The 25,325-nt window shown below is 42.4% G+C and overlaps 1 protein-coding gene across 3 annotated transcripts; it reads left to right on the forward strand.

The window, feature by feature from the left end:
* The first annotated feature begins 444 nt into the window (after positions 1–444).
* LOC115201561 (potassium channel subfamily K member 1) lies at positions 445–23,851 on the forward strand. Of its 3 annotated transcripts, none has more exons than XM_029765306.1 (4): positions 445–978; positions 3,173–3,568; positions 20,259–20,504; positions 21,698–23,851. In XM_029765306.1, the coding sequence occupies exons 1-4, from the start codon at positions 582–584 to the stop codon at positions 21,757–21,759; spliced, it is 1,101 nt and encodes a 366-aa protein (XP_029621166.1). In that variant the 5' UTR covers positions 445–581; the 3' UTR covers positions 21,760–23,851. The 3 variants fall into 3 exon arrangements, with proteins under 3 accessions (XP_029621166.1, XP_029621169.1, XP_029621167.1); XM_029765309.1 differs by lacking the exon at positions 21,698–23,851 and adding an exon at positions 19,541–19,622 and having other exon boundaries at positions 20,259–20,358; XM_029765307.1 differs by having other exon boundaries at positions 20,259–23,851.
* The last annotated feature ends 1,474 nt before the right edge of the window (positions 23,852–25,325 follow it).

The raw sequence follows: 25,325 nt of genomic DNA on the forward strand, positions 1-25,325 counted from the left end.
CTGTATTTGTATTGATTTATTTTTAATCCCAGCCCCCAGCCCCGCAGGAGGCCTTTTGCCTTTTGGTAGACCGTCATTGTAAATAATAATGTGTTCTTAACTGACTTGTCTAGTTAAATAAAGGTTAAATAAAATAATGAATTCATTTCAATTGACTGATTTCCTTATATGAACTGTAACTCAGTAAAATCGTTCATTGTTGCATGGTGCGTCTATATTTTTGTTCAGTGTAGATAGTGTAGCCAATATCAATCAGGCCAGGGTGACAGCTAAAACATTTATTGTAGCGATCTTCACCGAAAATGTAGCCTACAAGTACCGCATTATTAACGTGTAACGTAGCTAGCTGGGAAGGGCTCATCAGGAAGACGGATTGAAATGACTGAACCGAATGTGTTCGTCTCCACTCGACTCTCGCTGCACGACAACGTCATCAATTTGGGCACCAGGCGTGTCCATTTAGCTTTCCAACAGACAGAGACGGAGAAAACCACTGTCATCATAAGCTTAGCTGTTGCTAAGGACAGCGCGTGTGAAAAGAAACTAGAAGACATTCGTAACGTCTAGGCTATTCATTGTTTATGACAAGCATATCAACTTGTCGATTCAAGAACTCTTGGAAAATGCTACAATCTCTAACTAGCAATTCGTGTGTGCGATTGATCGAAAGTCACAAATCGACATGGTATTTTTTGTTTTTAGTCTTGGGCTATATTCTGTATCTTATATTCGGAGCGGTTGTCTTTTCCTCGGTGGAATTGCCTTATGAAGACCTTCTACGCCAGGAGCTCCGAACCATCAAAAAACAATTCCTCCAAGAAAACGAATGTCTGTCGGAAGAACGTCTCGAGGAGTTTCTGGAGAAAGCGCTCGAGGCCAGTAACTATGGAGTGTCCATCCTCAACAACGCATCGGCCAATTGGAATTGGGACTTCACCTCGTCGCTGTTTTTCGCCAGTACTGTATTGTCTACCACAGGTGAGTCAGTCGGCGGCCCATTTTAAGTGTAGACTGCTGCTTTTCAGCCATCTATCGATGAAACGTTGAATGACATACGGGACTTGGAGGTGATGCAGCCTCCGCGTCAAAACGCGTTCTGCGTCGGCGCATCGCCACCAGAAATGAATAGGTGCAATTCAGAAATGGGTTTCTTTTAATAGCTCTATTTTCAGACAAATAAGGAGTTTGCTTACGTAGTCATTTCTAGTGGTAATATAGTTGATTATTGTCATAAGCGTCTTGTAAGGTAGGTACACGACCTTCCTGAAAGCAGGTTGCGTTTTTTGTTGTTGCCTGTGACACTGAAATGTACCCTTTCCGGACACTGTACACCCAAGCAACACCTGCCTACGTTACCCGAGCTCAGCATTCTGTCATAATATACAGTATGCCCTCAATGTCGGTCTGCCGGCTCCTCTGTGTTTATGCATCGAGCAAGGGCACGTTCTTTCTCACACAATCAACACATTTATCCTTTAAAAAAGCCCACAAGCCTGGGTCTGTAGTTTTTCACACTCCCACCAATGATTACCGACTTTAAAAGAAAACAACACTTTATGTCCTCAACTCCGTTTCAGCCTAACTTTTCAAGTTACAACATATAAAATTGTATGTAGGCCTAACATAAGTGATGTTTAGGGATGGGGTAACAACATTACATGCTTCAGATCAGACAGCAAAGGCGTTTCTTTTGAATAGGTGTTATGTATAACAGCCTCCTTATCATATAGCCTATTGCGTAAAAGGCCTACATTAGTTTCATGTCTCTGTAGAACTTTGGTTCTAACCCAAGTGATATAAAGACGCTCAGAAGTTAAGCTATCCTTGACTGTGCTTCCAACATATAGGCCATTTTGAAATTGGTGTCTGAGTTGATGTTGCACCTTAAGTCCCAGGTGATACATAGGCTTGGTGTGTGGTCCCATGTCAATAGAACAGTGTCACAGGGATAAGCCTAAAGCTGGGAAATATGGGTGTGCCGATTGCAGACAATCCGGTTTGACAAGATTAGTTACCCATTGTCATTTAATATTTCCATGACATGACTCAAGTCACCAACCACTGTTCCTTCTCAGTCACATTTTCCTCACACAGGAATCTGTCATTTCTTCATTGCAACAATGAAACACAAGAAAATATACAATAGTTACAATACAGCCAGAGAGATCCATGAAGTAAAGTACAAGAGAAGCTATTGTGTTGAGGTATTCATTTCACAGGTGGTATAGAAGAACTCTCTCAGTTCTGGTCCTTACAATCCACCACATTGCTTATGGTGGTAGTAGTAGTAGCCTATTACTGTAGTAAAGAGGTGGTTTAGACTTGCAATAACTGTTTTTTCTCAGAGGGGAACTAACTTGTTGGTGTCAGGTCAATCACACATGGTAATATTTTACATTCAATCTCTCAATTTTCCGTCAGCTCTTCTTGTCATAACCGTTCATCACATTACTTGATAGAGATACTTTTACTGCAGGATAACATTCCTGGCAACTTTTTTTAATACGTTTTGACATAAAGATATCAAGGACAATGTATCATGGTAGGCCATCTCTGTCATCAAGTAGCTTAGTTGAGTTCCCAATCTGCATGATTGTGTTGGAGGGCCATTGCATTTAAACCACTCGTGCTAGGAACACTTAACCAAAACATGCTACATTCTCTTTTCTTTTAATGTCACCTTCTCGTGTCCGTGCCATGAGCTACAGAACAGAGTGCTCAACCCCCTCTGCCGTCATGGCTATGCTGGTTTGCCTGTCTACATGAGATAATATTGTGTTCTGTTGCTTCTTCCTATTGTTGTGAACAGCTCTAAAACCAGCAATAGACGATTGTCATGACTACTGCCTTGTAGATGTGGAAAAATATGAGTGTTGGAAGCATATAAGGCTTTACCAAAGAAACAAACTTAAGCTACTGACAATAGATATCTTGTTTTGTGGTTCAGAAACCGATTACACAAAAGGAAAGGGTGCAGCTCTTCCTTTTGTCTAATCAGTTTGCTGATAATCTGTGAAGTTTTCTCTAAAGGGCAGCACTTTCACTAATTGCGTGTGCACATTTTTGGCTTTGTTAAGAACCACAAATCCTTTTAAATGTGAGTTTTCTATAGGCTACATTTACATTGATCATTATATCAACTAACCTGTCCATGTCCCTTTGTTCCAACCAGGATATGGTCACACCGCTCCACTCTCCGATGGAGGCAAAGCCTTCTGTATCGTCTACTCTGTGATCGGCATCCCCTTCACCCTCCTCTTCCTCACCGCCGTGGTCCAACGCATCATGGTCTTCAGCACGCGCCGTCCAGTCATGTACGTGTCGACCCGCTGGGGCCTGTCCAAGCCTCTCGTAGCCGTGGTCCACGCCACACTCCTCGCCATCCTGGCTGCTTCCTGTTTCTTCCTCATCCCGGCGGCCATCTTCTCCTCCCTAGAGGAGAACTGGAACTTCCTGGAGAGCATCTACTTCTGTTTTATATCACTAAGTACAATCGGACTGGGAGATTACGTACCAGGGGAGTCCTTCAACCAGAGGTTCAGACAGCTCTATAAAGTCGGAATCACTGGTGAGTTTTTATTTTATTTATTTTTTAAGAACATCAGAGGGGTGTACTACTAAGCATGATCAAGGAGTTAGCTAACTTTGATAAAGAACCAGAAATAACTCGATATTGTATGTTTAGCTGTTTGAAGCTGATGTGAAAGATGCAAAAACGAACCTTAATCGGAAGTATAGAAATAGCTCGCATAGAACAGATCTACCGCTTCTTAAACATGCTTTCAATGAGATAGATATGTCAATGCGAATTTGGTCGGGTCGCCCAAAAGGTTACATATTTCAGCTTTAAGAAAGCTAAGATTAGAAATGTCATTTGAGTAAATTAGACCATGTCCATTTCAAGATTATATTTCAAAAAAATAAAAATATATTTTACAATATTTAGGCAAGTTAGCTGGCTAACTTTTTGATCCTGCTTGGTAGTATACCCCACTGTTTACAAACAATGGAGTAAAACAATGTCTTAGTGCTGGAGCAATACATTATTTGTTTACTATCATGTTGATCTCATGGACTGTCAGACAGTCCTTACATCCATAGCTTAATCTACGAATTTGACAGAGGTTACATTTCTCCAGCTGTGTCCCTCAGCTCTATAGTGAAAAAGTGGTGGGGCTGCTGTTGAACGAATCTCAGATTGTGGCTTTAAAGTTTGATGAATGATACCATATTTGGTTGCCTCTGATTAAAGAAAACAATCATATCCAGACAAATATAGAGAGAGCAACATCTTGAGGCTCTGAATTCTCTTGGACAGTTTTTCATTCTGTTTAGAAGCTTCAGGCTTGAAAGACATCTTGTGGCTAAGAATAGAGAAAAAGGCTGATTTTAACTTAAAGGGTGTCCTGTATATTTGATGTGAATTGCCTTCAGTACTTCTGGCATGTTCTGTAAGTTTTGACTCTGAGAATCTTCACACATCTTTTCTTAAAATGATCTTTCTCGATCAGTATAGTTGGTCACATTGGAAACGCAGGAAAGGCTTGGCAAAGCCTATTGTGTTGATGTCTAACTTCAGTGTATAGTGTATCTACATTTTAGTTCAATAATGATTATGGTCGGTGAGGGGAAAACCGAAACCTTTCCACTTCATGCTGCTGATTGTGATCAGCTGCTCTCACTCCCCCCCTAGTGGTAAGATTAGGTCACAGCAATAGAAAAACGAATACTGTGAGGTTATGTTTTCCATGCTAGGAGCTAAGAGTCATCACTGGCTCATTGAGAGTTAGAGAAGAGGAGGAAAGGAGAACTGCAGATGGTCTATTCAGTAGTGGTTGTGTGGGGGATTGTGGGAGCAGGGGGCATTGCATTCCAGAATGTGTTTGTAACAGACTGTTTTGCAGGAACTACTACTCCCTCCTGTCACTAGACAGACAAGACAGACACCTCTCACTGACGTAACTGTTTATCTCTCTCTATATCATGCTGCATGACATACTGTTAATAATACTATGCCCCTGGGCCCCACCCACTCACTTATCTCTCCTACTCCCCTTAACATTTGATTTATTTATTAGGATCCCTATTAGCCGGCGCCAATGGCGACACCTAGTCTTGCTGGGATATGACGCAAAATGAAAAAGACATTACAGACAGACTACAATTTACATGATTGTTTTTAAGTGTGTGTGTGTGCGCGCATCCATTACTTACACATACTATACGTCAGTACATGCACACAACTAGGTCACAAAGGGGAGAGATGTCGCTTTATTTGTTGTTTGAAACCAGGTTTGCTGTTCACTTGCGCTCTATAAGATGGGAGTTCCATGCACTCATGGCTCTGTATAATACTGTATGTTTCCTTGAATTTGTTCTGGACCTGGGAACTGTGAAAAGACCCCTCGTGGCATGTCTGGTGGGGTAAGTGTGTGTGTCAGTGCTGTGTGTAAGCTGACTGCAAACAATTTAGAATTTCCAAAACATTAATGTTTCTTTCCTCAACTCTTAGCCAAGAGAGACTGGCATACATAGTATTAATATTAGCCATCTAATTACTAGAGGTCGACCGACTAATCGGAATGGCCGATTAATTAAGTTTTCCTAACAATCGGTAATTGGTATTTTTGGGCACCGATTTGCCGTGTGTGTGTGTGTGTGTGTGTGTGTGAAAATAAATATATATATCCTTTTTTTTTGTATATTTAAAAAAAAAATATATATATTTATTTATTTATTTATTTTTACCTTTATTTAACTAGGCAAGTCAGTAAAGAACACATTCTTATTTTCAATGACGGCCTAGGAACGGTGGGTTAACTGCCTTGTTCAGGGGCAGAACGACAGATTTCTACCTTGTCAGCTTGGGGATGCAACCTTACGCTAACTAGCCCAACGCTCTAACCACCTGCTTTACATTGCACTCCACGAGGAGCCTGCCTGTTACGCGAATGCAGTAAGAAGCCAAGGTAAGTTGCTAGCTAGCATTAAACTTAACTTATAAAAAAACAATCAATCAATCATAATCACTATTTAACTACACATGATGATATTACTAGTTTATCTAGCCTGTGCTGCGTTGCATATAATCGATGTGGTGCGCATTCGCGAAAAAGGACTGTCTTTGCTCCGACATGTACCTAACCATAAACATCAATGTCTTTCTTAAAATCAATAAACAAGTATATATTTTTAAACCTGCATATTTACTTAAAAACCTCTTGCATCTAGATGTTCCGCTAGCGGAACACCGCTCCAATATCCAATGATAGGGCGTGGCGCGAATTACAAATTCCTCAAAAATCCTAAAACTTCAATTTTTCAAACATATGACTATTTTACACCATTTTAAAGACAAGATTCTCCTTTATCTAACCACATTGTCCAATTTTCAAAAAGGCTTTACAGCGAAAGCAAAACATTAGATTGTCAGGAGAGTACCCTGCCAAAAATAATCACACAGCCATTTTCAAAGCAAGCATATATGTCACAAAAACCAAAACCACAGCTAAATGCAGCACAAACCTTTGATCTTCATCAGATGACACTCCTAGGACATTATGTTATACAATACATGCATGTTTTGTTCAATCAAGTTCATATTTATATCAAAAAACAGCTTTTTTTCATTAGCATGTGATGTTCAGAACTAGCATACCCACCGCAAACTTCCGGTGAATTTACTAAATTACTCACGATTTAACGTGCACAGAATACATTACAATTATTTTAAGAATTATAGATACAGAACTCCTTTATGCAATCGCGGTGTCAGATTTTAAAATAGCTTTTCGGCGAAAGCACATTTTGCAATATTCTGAGTACATAGCCCGGCCATCACGGCTAGCTAATTTGACACCCACCAAGTTTGGCACTCACCAAATTCAGATTTACTATAAGAAAAATTGGATTACCTTTGCTGTTCTTCGTCAGAATGCACTCCCAGGACCTCTACTTCAACAACAAATGTTGTTTTGGTTCTAAATAATCCATAGTTATATTGAAATAGCTCCGTTTTGTTCGTGCGTTCAGGTCACAGTCCGAAGGGTGATGCGCGAGCGCATTTCGTGACAAAAAAATTCGAAATATTCCATTACTGTACTTCGAAGCATGTCAAACGCTGTTTAAAATACATTTTTATGCGATTTTCTCGTAAAATAGCGATAATATTCCAACCGGGCGACGTTGTATTCATTCAAAAACTGAAAGAAAAATATGGAGTCGTCTCGTGGACGCGCATCTCCAGTGTCATTGTTCCCTGCCTGACCACTCACAAAAACTCCTGCTGTTTTTCGTTCAGAGACATCATTCCACTTTCTGGCGCCTTCTGAGAGCCAATGGAAGCCTTAGAAAATGTCACGTTACAGCAGAGATGCTGTATTTTTGAGAGATGCTACAGAAGGAGAACAAATTGTCAGACAGGGCACTTCCTGTATGGAATCTTCTCAGGTTTTGGTCTGCCATATGAGTTCTGTTATACTCACAGACACCATTCAAACAGTTTTAGAAACTTTAGTGTTTTCTATCCAAATCTACTAATTATATGCATATTCTCGTTTCTGGGCAAGAGTAGTAACCAGTTTAAATCGGGTACGTTTTTTATCCGGCCTTGCAAATATTGCTCCCTAGCCCCAACAGGTTAAGACAATAACAGCTTACAGACGGTAGGCAATTAAGGTCTCAGTTTTGACAACTTAGGACACTAAAGAGGCCTTTCTACTGACTCTGTAAAACACCAAAAGAAAGATGCCCAGGGTCCCTGCTCATCTGCGTGAACGTGCCTTAGGCATGCTGCAAGGAGGCATGAGGACTGCAGATGTGGCCAGGGCAATAAATTGCAATGTCCGTACTGTGAGACGCCTAAGACAGCGCTACAGGGAGACAGGACGGACAGCTGATCATCCTCTCAGTGGCAGACCACGTGCAACAACACCTGCACAGGATCAGTACAACTGAACATCACACCTGCGGGACAGGTACAGGATGGCAACAACAACTGCCTGAGTTACACCAGGAACGCACAATCATCAGTGCTCAGACTGTCTGCAGAAGGCTGAGAGAGGCTGGACTGAGGGCTTGTAGGCCTGTTGTAAGGCAGGTCCTCACCAGACATCACCGGCAACAACGTCGCCTATGGGCACAATCCCACCGTTGCTGGACCAGACAGGACTGGCAAAAAGTGCTCTTCACTGACGAGTCGCGGTTTTGTCTCACTAGGGGTGATGGTCGGATTCGTGTTTATCGTAGAAGGAATGAGCATTACACCGAGGCCTGTACTATGGAGCAGGATCGATTTGGAGGTGGAGGGTCCGTCATGGTCTGGGGCGGTGTGTCACAGCATCATCGGACTGAGCTTGTTGTCCTTGCAGGAATTCTCAATGCTGTGTGTTACAGGGAATACACCCTCCTCCCTCATGTGGTACCCTTCCTGCAGGCTCATCCTGACATGACCCTCCAGCATGGCAATGCCACCAGCCATACTGCTCGTTCTGTGCGTGATTTTCTGCAAGACAGGAATGTCAGTATTCTGCCATGGTCAGCGAAGAGCTCGGATCTCAATCCAATTGAGCACGTCTGGGACCTGTTGGATCGGAGGGTGAGGGCTAGGGCCTTTCCCCCCAGAAATGTCCGGGAACTTGCAGGTGCCTTGGTGGAAGAGTGGGGTAACATCTCACAGTAAGAACTGGCAAATCTGGTGCAGTCCATGAGGAGGAGATGCACTGCAGTACTTAATGCAGCTGGTGGCCACACCAGATACTGATTGTTGCTTTTGACCCCCCCCCCTTTGTTCAGGGACACATTATTAAATTTCTGTTAGTCACATGTCTGTGGAACTTGTTAAGTTTGTCTCAGTTGTTGAATCTTATGTTTATACAAGTATTTACACATGTTAAGTTTGCTGAAAATAAACGCAGTTGATAGTGAGAGGACATTTCATTTTTTGCTGAGTTTAGTAACCAAAAAAGTGTAAAACAAATCCAAATATAGTTGAGATCCTTCAAAGTAACCACCCTTTGCCATGATGACATCTTTGCACACTTGGCATCTAGCTCTCTCATCCAGCTTCACGAGGTAGTCACCTGGAATGCATTTCAATTAACAGTTGTGCCTTGCTAAAAGTTAATGTGTGGAATTTTCATAACTTCTTAATGCATTTAATCCAATCAGTTGTGTTGTGACAAGGTAGGGGTGGTATACAGAAGATAGCCCTATTTGGTAAAAGATCAAGTCCATATTATGGCAAGAACAGCTCAAACAAGCAAAGAGAAACGACAGTCCATCGTTACTTTAAGACATGGTCAGTCAATCCAGAACATTTCAAGAATTTAAACATCTTGATAGGCAGCTAGCTAGGCATCGAACAGCTCCTCAGACCCGGCCTTGGTTGGCTGGATCACTGGACAGTTAGTAGCACGTCGCAAGATCCGAACTCAAAAGGTAGCTTAGCTAGTAACACAACTTTTTAAATCAACTTTCCAAAACACCAAACCAAGCTCTCCCTTGTACCACCTTCAACAAGAAGTGACGTGCGCCAGAAAGGAAGTGACGAGGCTTCCTCTTCTAAGGTCACCTCCAGGATTGGTAAATAACAATGTATATTTCACCAGCCACATTGGCAGGTGGTCACACAGAGCATTTGGGGAACAGTTTATTTAAATGTTTTAATCCATAGCCCACATGTAGAAGTTACAAGAAAGGCTACTAAAGTGTGACTTTGTCCTCCTTGTTATTTGTCCAGTTACATCGTGTTGTTCACATGCTAGGTTGTTTTTCAATATAAGTTTGAGTTTGCTGCACCTGTCTGCTGCTAGGAAGAAATCATTTTTTCCATCACAGGCAAGCAGTTACCACAGTAACAGACCATCCCTTTAAGAGCCAGCTGAACATTTCTCACCTAATAATTGTGCTTGATTAAGCATGGATCACTACCAAAATATTTTTTTGCTTACTTTTTTATTGAACACAATGGTGTGTTGTAGAAAATAAGTATGCAATTCTTATATAAACGTAAAAGAGCAGATGAATACAAAAAGACCCAGAGTACTAAATAAATCCCCCCCCACACACACACACTGCTCGGGTGACGGGACTAGCGCATGCTGCCCAAGGGTAGATTGAAAGATCACATGTGAGTTAATTGAAATGTACAAATTCACAGCGCTGAATGGTTCAAATAATAGAGAAGTTGCCAGATTTGATCACATTTTGATAATTAATGACTCCGACTCAAAGGGCATAATGCTCTCCGGAGACCAGGCCCAAATCCCCATCCTTTGCGTGAAGAAAAGGCAGAGGGAGAAGGTCGGTGCTGTGTTAGGATGCGAGTAAATCGCCATTACCATCGGTTCTATTGGCCAACGTGCAATCACTGGAAAACACTCGCTATACGGTCAAGACTATCCTACCAACGGAACATTTAAAAACGGTTAAGCCACCGAGTCGTGGCTTAAAGACACAGATAATATAGAGCTGGCTGTGTTTTCCGTGCATCAGCAGGACAGAGCAGCTACGTCTGGTAAGACTAGAGGCGGGGGTGTGTCTTTGTCAATAACAGCTGGGGTGCAATAGTCTAATATTAAAGAAGTCTCGGTATTGCTCGCTTGAGGTAGTGTGGTCTACAGCTTATCACGAGGTACCCTATCTACCAAGAGTTCTCATCTATATTATTTGTAGCTGTCTATTTACCACCACAAACTGATGCTCGCACTAAGACTGTGCTCAACAAGCTGTAAAAGGCCATAAGCAAACAAGAAAATTCTCATCCAGAAGCAGCGCTCCTAGTGGCCGGGTACTTCAATGCAGGCAAACTTAAATCTGTTTTTACCTAATTTCTACCAGCATGTCACATGTGCAACCAGAGGAGAAAAAAAACTCTAGACCACCTTTACTCCACACACAGAGATGCTTACAAAGCTCGCCTTCCATTTGGCAAATCTGACCATAATGCTATCCTCCTGATTCCTGCTTACAAGTAAAAACTAGAGCAGGAAGTACCAATGACTTGCTCTATACGGAAGTGGTTAGATGACGCGGATGCTACGCAACAGGACTGTTTTGCTAGCACAGACTGGAATATGTTCCATGATTCATCCAATGGCATTGAGAAGTGCATTGACAAAAGTCATTCCCACAGTGACAATGCGTACATATCCCAACCAGAATCCATGGATTACAGGCAACATCTGCACCGAGCTAAAGGCTAGAGCTGCCGCTGTCAAGAAGCGAGACACTAATCCGCACGCTTATAAGAAGTCCCACTATGCCCTCAGACGAACCATCAGAGGCAATACAGGATTAAGACTGAATCCTACTACACTGGCTCTGACGCTTGTCGGATGTGGCAGGGCTTGCAAACTATTATTACGGGCTACAAAGGGAAACCCAGCCGCGAGGTGCCCAGTGACGCGATCCTACCAGACGAGATGAATGCCTTTTTTTATGCTCGCTTCGAGGCAAGCAACACTGAAGCATGCATGAGAGCACCAGGTGTTCTGGACGACTTTGTGATCACACTCTGTAGCCAATGTGAGGAAGACCTTTTTTTAAACAGGTCAACATTCACAAGGCCGCGGGGCCAGACGGATTACTAGGGCGTGTACTCAGAGCATGCGCAGACCTCTCCCTGACTGAGTCCGTAATACCTACATGTTTCAAGCAAACCACCATAGTCCCTGTGCCCAAGAATGTGAAGGTAACCTGCCTAAATGACTACCGCCCTGTAGCACTCATGACGGTAGCCATTAAGTGCTTTGAAAGGCTTGTCATGCCTCACATCAACACCATCATCCCTTAAACCCTAGACCCACTCCAATTCGCATACCGCTCCAATAGACCCACAGATGACGCAATTTCAATCTCACGCCACACTGCCATTTCCTACCTGGACAAAAGGAACACCTATATGAGAATGCTTTTCATTGACTACAGCTCAGCATTCAACACCATAGTGCCCATGAAGATCATCACTAAGCAAAGGACCCTGGGACTAAACCCCTCCATCTGCAACTGGATTCTGGACTTCCTGACGGGTCGACCGCAGGTGGTAAGGGAAGGCAACACACCTGCCACGCTGATCCTCAACACCGGGGCCCTTCAGTAGTGCGTGCTTAGTCCCCTCCTGTTCACCAACAACTGCGTGGCCAAGCACGACTCCAACACTGTCATTAAGTTTGCTGACGTCACAACAGTGAAACGGTCTATAGGGACGAGGTCAGAGACCTGGCAAGACAAAGGAGCTGATCGTGGACTACAGGAAAAGGAGGGCCGAACAGGCCCCCGTTAACATCGACGGGGCTGTAGTGGAGCGTGTTGAGTTTCAAGTTCCTTGGTGTCTACATCACCAATAAACTATCATGGTCCAAACACACCAAGACAAATCATGAAGAGGGCACAACAACACCTTTTTCCACTTCAGGAGACTAAAAAATTTGCCATGGTTCCCCAGATCCTCAAATGTATATAGCTGCACCACCGAGCATCCTGACCGGTTGCATCACCGCCTGGTATGGCAACTGCTCGGCATCCGACCTTCAGGCGTTACAGAGGGTAGTGAGTACGGCCCAATACAAAACTGGGGCCAAGCTTCCTGCCATCCAATACCTACTAGGCAGTGTCAGGGGAAGGCCCAAAAAATTGTCAGACACCAGTCACCCAAATCAGACTTTTTCTCTCAGCTACCGCATGGCAAGCGGTACCAGAGCGCCAAGTCTTGGTCCAAAAGACTCCTAACAGCTTCTACCCCCAAGCTATAAGACTGCTGAATAATTAATCAAATGGCCACCCAGACTATTTACTTTTTATTTTTTACTTTAGTTTATTTTCTTAATTATTTTCCTTGAATTGCATTGTTGGTTAAGGGCTTCTAAGTAAGCATTTGGGCGCATGTGAAAAACAACATTTTTACTGGTTGGTTAATCTGTTCAGGGTTTCTGACACTCCCAGGTTGATCAGAAGCTGGTCTGGGTCAATTAGTCTCCAGAACTTCAGAGGATCCCAAAAATTCCATTCCATTAACCATGCAAGTTAGAGCGTAGGGCAAAGCAGTGGAGTAGTGTTAACTCACATAGGGGAGGTATCAGGAAATATGCTATGCAGCTTAGTTTTGGAATAGTCTAATATCTTGATTTGTATGAGACGACAATGTCTGTAGTTAATTGAGCATGTGTAGATATGCTCCAAGCTCTCTTCCCAGTCTGCTACAGAAATGTCAGTGCCTAGCTCTTCCTCCCATTTTGCCTTAATGGCATCTGTAGGTGTGCTAACAGATTGAAAAGCGTCATATAGATTAGATCTGTTTGCCTGAGGTGGCACAACTTTTTATGCATCTGTCAAACATAGAAGGTTTAGCATTTCCAAATGTAGGAACGTTTTCTAACAGTCTCTAATCTGTAGGTATCTGAAAAAGTTGCTTCTGGGAAGATTATTTCCCTCAATAAATCAGAGGCAAAGGTCCCTTCTATGGTATTGATCCCTAGCTCTCCCCATCGCTCAAATGTGTTATCAAGGTTAGAGGGGTCAAAGGAGGGATTCCTCGCAATAGGGAGCAGGAATGATATTGGTCAAAATGGACCTTTAATTTGCTTCCAGATACAGACTGTGTTATGTATAATAGGATTGTTACAATAACGTGACATCCCCACATTGACGGGACAAAATCACGGCGCAAATAGAGCCCAAAACTTTTATTCATGATTCTCTGATTTATTTCTTTGTGTGCTTCAACATTTCTACTCCTTTCAAAATGTTTCAGCGTAGATCCCTGACCTATTAAAAATGAATAAGTTAAGCATATTGTGGCAGGGCAGGCACTTTGTTGATTGTTGATGTTCAGTTGTAGAACTGTTTTTATTATTGGTTCTCAAATATCTATTTTAACATTGCTTCGGGGACTTGCTTCCATTTAGTGAGGTCGGGCACTGATGTTGGACGATTAGGCTTGGCTTACAGTCGGCATTCCAATTAATACCAAAAGTGTTTGATGGGGTTGAGATTAGGGCTCTGTGCAGGCCAGTCAAGTTCTTCCACACCGATATTGACAAACCATTTCTCTCTGGACCTCGCTTAATGCTTGGGGGCATTGTCATGCTGAAACAGGAAAGGGCCTTCCCCAAACTGTTGCCACAAAGTTGGAAGCACTGAATCATCTAGAATGCCATTTGTATGCTGTTGCGTTAAGATTTCCCTTCACTGGAACTAAGGGGCCTAGCCCAAACCATGAAAACCAGCCATAAACCATTTACTCCTTCTCCCCCAAATGTAACATTTGGCACTGCATTGGGGCAAATTCAGCCGTCAGACTGCCAGATGGCGAAGCGTGATTAATCACTCCATAGAACGCATTTACTCCGTAGTGAGTGTTGCAAACGAGGACAGACAATTTGTATGCGCTACGCGCTTCTGCACTCAGTGGTCCCGTTCTGTGAGCTTGTGTGGCCTATCACTACGCGGCTGAGCCGTTGTTGCTCCTAGACATTTCCGCTTCACAATAACAGCAGTTACAGTTGACCGGGGCAGCTCTAGCAGGGCATAAATTTAACAAACTGACTTGTTAGAAAGGTGGTATCCTATGATGGTGTCACATTGAAAGTCACTGAGCTCTTCAGTACGAGCAATTCTGCTGCCAATGTTTATCTAAGGAGATTGCATGGCTGTGTGCTCGTTTTTAAACACCAGTGTGTAGCTGAAATGGATTAATCCACTAATTTGAAGGGGTGTCCACATACTTTTGGCCATGTAGTATACATTGGTTAAAAAACGCAGGTCACAAAAAAACGAAATGAAATGAAGCTAGATACCCCATTACTTACTAGTAATACGTGTTGTTTTTGAAACATTTTGAAAGCATACTCATCTGTTTTTGTGTAATTATGGAGAAAATAATATTTGGGCTCTGAGAAAATCTGATCACCTCTCACCTAGTGTTGCTTCCTCTTCTAAGTTCAGCGGCTGCCATGTCAGCAGAGGTCTCGTTGCAAAACTAAGACCGTCGCCGAAACGAAGACTGTTCAGCAGAGTTGTTCGCGGAAGGAAGGAGAGAAAGGCGCCACAACTCGAGTGTTTTACCTACTTTTCGATTTAATATAATTTAGCTCTTTTGTTGTGTGTGTGTGTGTGTGTGTGTGTGTGTGTGTGTGTGTGTGTGTTTTCTATCCTAGTTCGCTATTCTCCCTGTAGACTTTACAGATGCTCCCCACCCCTTGGTTGCAATTCTTGTAATTTAGTGTACCATGCGCACACAACCCATGTGGAATTCCTGGTCTCTGTCAGCATTGGAACTGCTGATCTGAAGTCAAGAACGCAGAGTTCATCTCAGCCTATGCTGCCCCTCCATCCCTTTTTGGCCCTGACAGAGACCGAGATCACCCCAGAGCACACACATACTCCAGCTGCTCTCTTCATCTGACTATGTTTTCCCTCATAGTCCGAGAGCATCTGGTCATCGCAGTGGTGGCACAGTGAGATTAGTAGGCGAACAGCCTCATTTCTCCTAAGTGGAGATTTTCTCTTTTCTCCCTCACCTGTCCATCTATTCATTTGAATTACATAGTCACATGTCCACTCAAGCGTAACATAGATGACAACAACAATCACCCACCAGGTGCCCTTAGATTTGGTTATTTTTATTCCTCAATGAGCTTGACACCTAATAAGCTCATTTTCTGACAATGGCTCACCACTCTTCGTACTTGGCGACTTCAACCTCCAGACGTCTGCTTTCGATTAATTTCTTTCCAACTCTCTCTTTCCCCTCCTTGCCGTGTTTGAATTCACCCTTTCCCAGTCCCCTCCCACTCACAAGGCAGGCAATATGCTCAACCGCATCTTTACTAGAGGCTGTTCGCCTACTAATCTCACAGCAGCCCTCCTCCAGGTCTCTGATCACTACTTTGTTTCCTTTTCTGTCTCCCTTCCTCCAACCCTAGCCACTCAGCCCCTACCCAGATGGTCAAAAGCCGTCGCAATCTTTGCTCTCCTCTTCTATCCTCTCTCCGTTCTGCTAAATTCTTCTCCCTCCTGTCTCCTCCTTCTGCCTTTTCAACCCTACTCTTCCCTTTCCACATCCTATGACTCATACTATCCCCCTGCTCCGTGGCTGAGTGATTCATTGCGAACTTACAGAACAGTTCTGTGGGCAGCTGAGCGAAAATGGTGGAAAACACCATTTCTGGAGGACCTATCATCTTTCCACTCCTCTCTACCTTCTCTTCCTCTGTATCTGCTGCTAAAGTCTCACTTTCTATCACTTTAAATTTCAAGCTTCTGCCTCTAACCCTAGTAAACACTTTTCCACCTTCTCCTCCCTCAATCCTCCACCCCTCCCTCTCTGCAGACGACTTTGTCAACCACTTTGAAAAGAACGACATCCGCTTCTAATTCACTCAGCCTATTGAGACCACTGGTCCCACTTGCACAGACATCTTGACATCTTTCTCTCCTCTCTCCAGATGAAATCCTGAGACTAGTGAGGTCCGGCCGCCCGACAACCTGCCCGCTCGACCCCATCCCCTCCTCCAGACTATATCTGGAGACCTTCGCACTTCCCTCATCAACTCATCCCTGACCTCTGGCTGCGTCCCCTCTGACTTCAAAATGGCCCAAGTCGCTCCACTCCTCAAGAAACCAACACTTGACTCTGACGTCAAAAACTACAGAACGATATCCCTTCTTTCTTTCCTTTCCAAAACACTTGAGCGTGCTGTCTCTGACCAACTCTCTCTCAGAATCATATCCCTTCTTTATTTCCTTTCCAAAACACTTGAGCATGCTGTCTCTGACCAACTCTCTCTCTCAGAACCATATTTGTGACGATAACCAGTCTGAATTCAGGACTGGTCACTCAACTGAGACTGCTCTTCTTCACGGAGGCTCTCCGCACTGCCTCTGTTCTCATCCTCTTAGCTCTATCTGCTGCCTTCAACATCGTGAACCATCATTTCTTCCTCTCCACCCTCTCAGGCTGGTCATCTCAGGCACCGCACACTCTGATTACAGGCTGCTCCTACCAGGTGAATTTCAGAGGATCTCTGTCTGCACCACGTACTCTCATGACTGGTGTCCCCCAGGGCTCGGTTCTAGGCCCTCTTACCTCTGTCATATCCTCACATGGTTTCTCATATCATTGCTATGCGGATGACACTTAACTACTTTTCTCCTTCCCCCTTCTGACACCCACATGGCAACACGCATGCCTGGCATATATCTCCGCTTGAATGTTGGCCCACCTCCTCAACCTCGACAAGACTGAGCTTCTCGTCCTCCTGGGAAGGCATGCCCGCTCAAAGACCTCTCCATCATGGTTGACAACTCCATGGTGGCCCCATCGCAGAGTGATAAGAACCTTGCCATGACCTTGGACAACACCCTGTCGTTCTCTGCAGATATCAAAGCAGTTCATGCTCTGCAACATCTGTAGAGTATGACCCTACCTCACATAGGAAGCGGGCGCAGGTCCTAATCCAGGCACTTGTCATCTCCCATCTGGACTACTGCGACTCGCTGTTCGCTGGGCTCCCCGCTTGTGCCAACAAACCCCTGCAACTTATCCAGAACGCTGCAGCCTGCCTGGTTTTCAACATTCCCAAGGAAGCTCACATCCACTACAAGACCATGGTACTTGCTTACCAAGCAGCAAGAGGAACTGCCCCTCCCTACTAGAGATCGACCGATTTTATGATTTTTCAACGCCGATACTGATTATTGGAGGACCAAAAAAAGCCGATACCGATTAATCGGTCTATTTTTAATTAATTTATTTATTTCTTTGTAATAATGATAATTACAACAATACTGAATGAACACTTATTTTAACTTAATACATCAATAAAATCAATTTAGCCTCAAATAAATAATGAAACATGTTCAATTTGGTTTAAATAATGCAAAAACAAAGTGTTGGAGAAGTAAGTAAAAGTGCAATATGTGCCATGTAAAAAAGCTAAGGTTTAAGTTCCTTGCTCAGAACATATGAAAGCTGGTGGTTCCTTTTAACATGAGTCTTCAATATTCCCAGGTAAGAAGTTTTAGGTTGTAGGAATTATAGGACTATTTCTCTATACGATTTGTATTTCATATACCTTTGACTATTGGATGTTCTTATAGGCACTTTAGTATTGCCAGTGTAAAAGTATAGCTTCCATCCCTCTCCCCGCCCCTACCTGGGCTCGAACCAGGAACACATCGACAACAGCCACCCTCGAAGCATCGTTACCCATCGCTCCACAAAAGCCGCGGCCCTTGCGGAGCAAGGGGAACAACTACTCCAAGTCTCAGAGCGAGTGACGTCACCGATTGAAACGCTATTAGCGTGCACCCTGCTCACTAGCTAGCCATTTCACATCGGTTACACCAGCCTCATCTCGGGAGTTGATAGGCTTGAAGTCATAAACAGCTCAATGCTTGAACCATTGCGAAGAGCTGCTGGAAAACGCATGAAAGTGCTGTTTGAATGAATATTACGAGCCTGCTGCTGCCTACCACCGCTCAGTCAGACTGCTCTATCAAATCATAGACTTAATTATAACATAATAACACACAGAAATACGAGCCTTTGGTCATTAATATGGTCGAATCCGGAAACTATAATTTCGAAAACAAAACGTTTATTCTTTCAGTGAAATACGGAACCGTTCTGTATTTTATCTAACGGGTGGCATCCCTAAGTCTAAATATTGCTGTTACATTGTAGAACCTTCAATGTCATGTCATAATTATGTACAATTCTGGCAAATTAATTACGGTCTTTGTTAGGAATAAATGGACTTCACACAGTTCGCAACGAGCCAGGCGGCCCAAACTGCTGCATATACCCTGACTGCTTGCACGGAACGCAAGAGAAGTGACACAATTTCCCTAATTATAAGAAATTCATGTTAGCAGGCAATATTAACTGAATATGCAGGTTTAAAAATATATACTTGTGTATTGATTTTAAAGAAAGGCATTGATGTTTATGGTTAGGTTTGGTGCAACGACAGTGCTAAATCATCACCCGTTTGGCGAAGTAGGCTGTGATTCGATGAGAAATGAACAGGCACCGCATCGATTATATGCAAGGCAGGACACGCTAGATAAACTAGTAATATCATCAACCATGTGTAGTTAACTAGTGATTATATGAAGATTGATTTTATTTTATTTTTTAATAAGTTTAATGCTAGCTAGCAACTTACCTTGGCTTCTTGCTGCCCTCGCGTAACAGGTAGTCAGCCTGCCACGCAGGCTCCTCGTGGAGTGCAATGTAAGGCAGGTGGTTAGAGCGTTGGACTAGTAACCGGAAGGTTGCAAAAACGAATCCCTGAGCTGACAAGGTAAAAATCTGTCGTTCTGCCCCTGAACAAGGCAGTTAACCCACCGTTCTTAGGCCGTCATTGAAAATAAGAATGTGTTCTTAACTGACTTGCCTAGTTAAATGAAGGTGTGTAAAACAATAAAATAAAAAAGCGGCCAAATCCGTGTCAAAAAATATCGGTTTCCGATTGTTAGGAAAACTTGAAATCGTCCATTCCGATTACTCGGTCGACCTCTACTCCCTTACCTTCAGGCTATGCTCTCAACCTACAGCCCAACCTTAGCACTCCATTCTACCACCTCTGGTCTCTTGGCCCTCGCAACACTACCTGGAGGTAAGTTCCCGCTCAGCACAGTCCAAGCTCTTCTCTGTCCTGGCACCCCAATGAGTCCCTGTCCATCTTCTGAAAACATCTGAAACGCTACCTCGTTAAAGAGAATCTTTAAAAAATCCTACAGCATCCCCCGTTTTGTGAACTAACACGCACATTTTGTTTTCTCTTACTAGCTTTGACTTTGCTGAGAGCTACTTTGAGGAAAAATGTACTTACTGTGATATGTGGTTGTCCCACCTAGCAATCTTAAGATGAATGTACTAACTGTAAGTCGCTTTGGATAAGGTCACCTCCTCTCACCTACTGTTGCTTACACTTCTAAGGTTACCTTATCGCTCTGTCTCAGTTAGTGTTGCTTCCGCTACTAAGGTCACATCCTTTCTCTGTCTCAGCTATTGTTGGTTTAACTCATCTCTCCCTCTCAATTCAATGAGCATCATTGGCATGAAATCCATGAGTAAATATTGCTGAAGATTTTATTTTAATGAAATGCAACATCGCTCTCTCCGTCTCTGCCGCCCCCCTCAGTCTACCTGTTGCTCGGCCTGATTGTGATGCTGATGGTCCTGGAAACCTTCTATGATTGATAATGGTTCCTCTAGTAACCCTTTATCTCTATTCCTTTTCTCTCTCCAGTCTACCTCCTCCTGGGCCTGGTTGTGATGCTGGTTGTCTTGGAGACCTTTTGTGAGCTGCAGCAGCTGAAGACCCTGAGGAAGATGTTCTATCTGAAGAAGGAGAAACCACAGGACCGCCTGGCAATAATGGAGCACGACCATCTGTCCTTCACCTCCGTGTCCCACCAGACCAACTCCACCTCGCTCAAGGAGGACAAGACTAAGGACGTACCCTTCGTTAGTGTCCCCGTGCTGGCCTCACCTGGTGGGGATGACCCCATGATCAACTAGAGGGGGGGGGGGGGAATAGTTAAAACGTTGCGGTGAAATAGGCAGGCAACTAGGGAAGGACGAGGAGAGTACTGAAGGGGGGATGGTGAAACCAAGTTTGCATCCCATTTCGCTATCCTTCTTTTGAAGTGTGCGCTGCCTATCATGAATTCTCTAGGTGAAACTCTTTAACGTTAGCTGAAACTCTCCCCAGTCAATGCTTACACCAATTCAATGCTTTTTAATGAAAAGGGTAGAGAATTGGGATGCAACCTATGGAGGAGGGGTGATACAGAGGACTCTCGTAGAAGGGTATTTGTGACTACATTATAACTTAAGCTTCAGCATAAGGATGCATTTTAAAAACAAAAGCTCAACTTCAAACCATTGTTAGTAATGTTGAAACTGAACAATTGTCTTTTAGCCCTTTATCATCCATGAGAAACTTACTATCACTCTCTTAATGATGAAAAATGAGCATATTGTGCTCTACTGCATCAACAAGATCTGTATTCACTGACATAGGGAAAAACTTAATATAGCCTTCATATGTATAGCTGATATGTACGCTGGTTAACTTAATAAGGGAAACGCCTGCTATAGCTTTGTTCATTGTCAAAATCCTAGCTCAGAACAGCCATGCTATCTATCAGCTGTTCTCATGGATGGAATAACATTAAGCACATACTGTATCTATAATGCATTATGAACTCACTCATAGCGAGTTATAAGGCAGTCGTAATACATAAGCACAGATATGGGCTTCATAGAACTGACATGACAATAGCACATTAGGGAACATTTAATAGGACATCCACCTTGTAAAATGTAACTGAATATCACATTGTGCCGTAATGTGTCTGTATACATATACCTTAAGTACTATTTTACAGGAGTTAAATGGAAAGCATGTATTCAGGTTAACTGTATCAGGTATACAACAGTAGCACATTTCATTGTTGTAAATGCTCTGTGTATTAATTACAGTAAGACATTTGTTTGATGCTAGTTTAAAGTACAACTTGCAATGTTATTTTAAGGTAGTTAAATGTTTCATGTCTCTCGCTGTACTGTGTGTATTTATCATGTTGATTCGTCTAAAAGAAAAGGATTTACTGTGCCTAATATGTGGTTTATTGAATGTTAAAGTGACAATTATAAAAGCTTTTTTTTTTTTTTTTTTTAAAGGGGAACAAGAAAGAGGCAGACCCCAAGCAGTGTACGCTGCTAGAAGAAATGCTGCTATTTAAAACAAAGGTTCAGTTGCTCATATCATAACATGGCCCTCAAAAAGATTATATATAGAACCACAAAGCACCCTTTTTTTTTTTTTTGCAGTGTATTTTCATCAATTACTTGAACACAGCAGGTTACTGTATACCTTATGTGACACCACTCGGAAATGGGAAATTACTGGGTTTAACATTTTGTACCAAAAATAATGGGTTCTGGAAAGTACAAAAGTAATTTCCCAGACCTCAGATTTAAAGCTGCAATATGTAACTTTTTGGGCGACCTGACCAAATTCACATATAAATAAGTTATAGATCTTTCATTGAAAGCAAGTCTAAGAAGTGGTCGATTTGTTCTATGTGTGCTATTTCTATGCTTGCCGTTAAGTTTAGTTTTTTGATTTGTACACCAGCTGCTTATAGCTGAAAATAAACATTTTGGTTATGGAAATGATACATCATTTCACAGCGATTTAGATGGTACAATGATTCTCTACACTATACTTGCTTGTTTTGTCACCATATAAACTGAAATTAGGTGTACTATTTGAATTTTGCCAACCAAGAGATGGGGGATCAATTTCTGCATAGTGCATCTTTAAGTGAGAGGACAAAGAGGGTCAACAACGGAATTCATAAGAAGTAATGTTAGTAGGCTGGCAGTTTGTATAAAACTTCAGGACTGCTCTGTGACACGACATTATTGGCTACTGGAAATCTCTATTTAAAGATGAGAATATAAACTGTTTTTGAACCAAATTTAAAAAGAGCCTATAGTGTTTTTGGAGGATGTAAAGTGGAGTGTTTACAAATGTGTATTTGTGATTTATGCAGATGATGATTTCAAGTAAAGGTAGTCCATGAGAGTCATTGTGAGAGAAACTTGAAGATAGGAAACACTGATTGACAGAAACACTGATTGCTTTACAGTGCAATGCAGTCAAATCATTTCCCTTGACAACTCAAACTGATTTTCAATAGCTACATAATGAGTTATCTGACATATATTGTCCAAAGATCTACAAAAAATGTACTATATTAACATTTAAGTTAAGATGTACATCAGGGAACATTAATTGATTTGCTTGTACATATTTCATCATGTATTTGGAAGTAATTTGCTTGTAGCCTACAGTACAAGCTGATTTGCTTGTGTACATACTGGTAATATTATTTATACAGATTTAGGATCTTAATTTGGTTACCCTTTTGTTTCAGAGAATTTGAAGATGAGCTTTGTGATTGACATAAATTCACTGAAAACCCACACTAACACATGGTTATATTAACAGTATTGCACTGTTTATGTAGCCTACATATGGCCAGCTAAAAGCCTAACCACCAATCAAGAAACATTATGGACAAAACGTTAAAATCCTGTTGCTGCAGGATTATTTTGCTGTGACAATATAGATCAAATTAAGATCCTACATCTGTAGGACAGACTAGCCTATATCATACACTACTCAATCATACTATATGAGTACATTTTTCTGATGGGACAGACTTATTTTATAGCACCAGACCCTACCTGATTGTATTGTACCAGACAGGAAACTGCTGTCCATTCTTGAGAATGTAGACGTTTCATTTTCAACATGTGGTTGTGTTGTGCAGAATTATGTTTTATAGATCATCTAAGAACGTTTCAGGGTTTTTGTTTAACTGTAGTTCTTTCCACAAAACTCTTCATCGCACAATGACAGAATGAGTAGAAGCCTTTAACATTGTCAAGAATGTATTGTTTTGAATATCAGTTTAGCAAACAGAGGAATTGTATGTAATCGTGTTGGTACTTTTGTAAATTGGCCAAAAGGGAGAATGACAATCTCCCCCTGGCTAAGGGGACTTGACAGTTGCAGTGATATTTTTGCTGTTATAAATTTTTTGTCTGAAATGCATTGTTCTATTCTTTAAATTATTTATAGATATGCCACATTGGTCTTATAGCACACAAAACTGTCGAAGTCCTTGTCAATCCTTGTCAGTGTTATTGTGTGGTGCATGTGCTATTTCAGTCGCCTGTGTATCTGTGCAACAACAACACCTGTATATTATTGTGCTCTGTCTAGTTTCTCATAGAAATAAATGCAGATTTAGACTCCCATAATGCAGCGTGGGAATTTACTGTTAAATTGTTTGAAAGCTATTGCTCTATTTTCAAACCATTACATATGTCGCATTTGGTATTATTGTACACAAAGACTGTAAATGTGGGAATATAATGTAGAGAAACGCCAACATGCTCTCGTCGTGACTTCTTTATCATCGGGCTACGGTGATTGTCATTGTGCTCCACTCTGACATCTACATAAGTGACTGATTTCTCAATAACAGCCGTCTCTTAACCCAGTGGTTCCCAAACGTTTTGGGGTATACACTTTGACCTGCATAAAAAAAATCCCTCATGCACCTGCAACCGGCGTGATTCCTAAATTAGGGGTACTTTAGCAAACATGTGGTTTACGCTCCCAGTCAAGTTTGGCAGACTTGTTTTGAATGTCAGGGAAGTAGGAGTTGAACTCACTGTTGAGTTTGGATAAATGTGAGCTTACTATTTGCACCATAGGATCTCTGTCAACGTCACCGGTAAAAAGGTAGGTGTCAAGCTGCTGGAAACAACTTATATCCCCATCATTACATTTCCTCTCCCAGAGTTTAATCTTCATGAATCCACACATTTTGTCATACATGTTTAGAATGTGTGTCTTGACCTTGCACAGTTAGATTCCGGTTGTTCAGTTTGCTGAACACATCAGCAAGATAGGCAAGGCGGGCTCCCCAGTCTGTGTCCTTGAACACAGCCACAAGGGGGTGTGAGTGCTCAGACAGAAAATCCCTTGGGCACGCAGCTCAAAAAGCCTCGTTTTCCCTCTGGTTAGACAATGGGCGTCGGTGTGAAGCTGTAGCTGCTGGTGCTCTTTCCAACTGTCATCACAGAGCCTTTCAAACAGTCGTGATTCAGAGGTCTGGATTTATGATGATAAACTTAATTACTTTCACTGCATCATTCAAAACATAATGTAACTCAGGACTCATTCTCTTGCTAGCTAATGCTTCTCTGTGAATGATAGTGGGATTTACTTTCTTTATGTGGACAATTAATCATTTCACTCTCCCAGGCATTGATGCAGCTCCATCCATGCACACATGAACACAGAATTTCCATTCCAAACACATCCTCACCTGTAGTTCTCCCCGTTAGCTTCTAGCAGAACAGAATGTTCTCATTAATTGCTGAAATGTCTCTATCGCACAAACGCAATCAACTGGGCTTCCCCACTGACATCAGTCGATTCGTCCAACTGCAGAGAAAATGGACAGAAATTATAATTTTTCAACAATATCAACGCCCATGTCGTCGATCCTACGGTACAACATGTTATTTGACAATGATACAGTCTTCAGTGCATCAGCTGTTGTCTTATCAATCATAGTTTCTGTGAGGATAACAGCAGCAGGCACTCTGGCGTGAGGAGCAAAGGATCACGGACACTTGGCACGAGCAGAGGATCAAACTTTGTGCCAACGGGCGGGCAGAGGCCAGGTAGACAGAGCAATGTGCAAACAAACTAAAGTAAAAA

Source organism: Salmo trutta, chromosome 10 (genome assembly GCF_901001165.1).
Source record: "Salmo trutta chromosome 10, fSalTru1.1, whole genome shotgun sequence".
In the NCBI taxonomy this organism is placed as follows: domain Eukaryota; kingdom Metazoa; phylum Chordata; class Actinopteri; order Salmoniformes; family Salmonidae; genus Salmo; species Salmo trutta.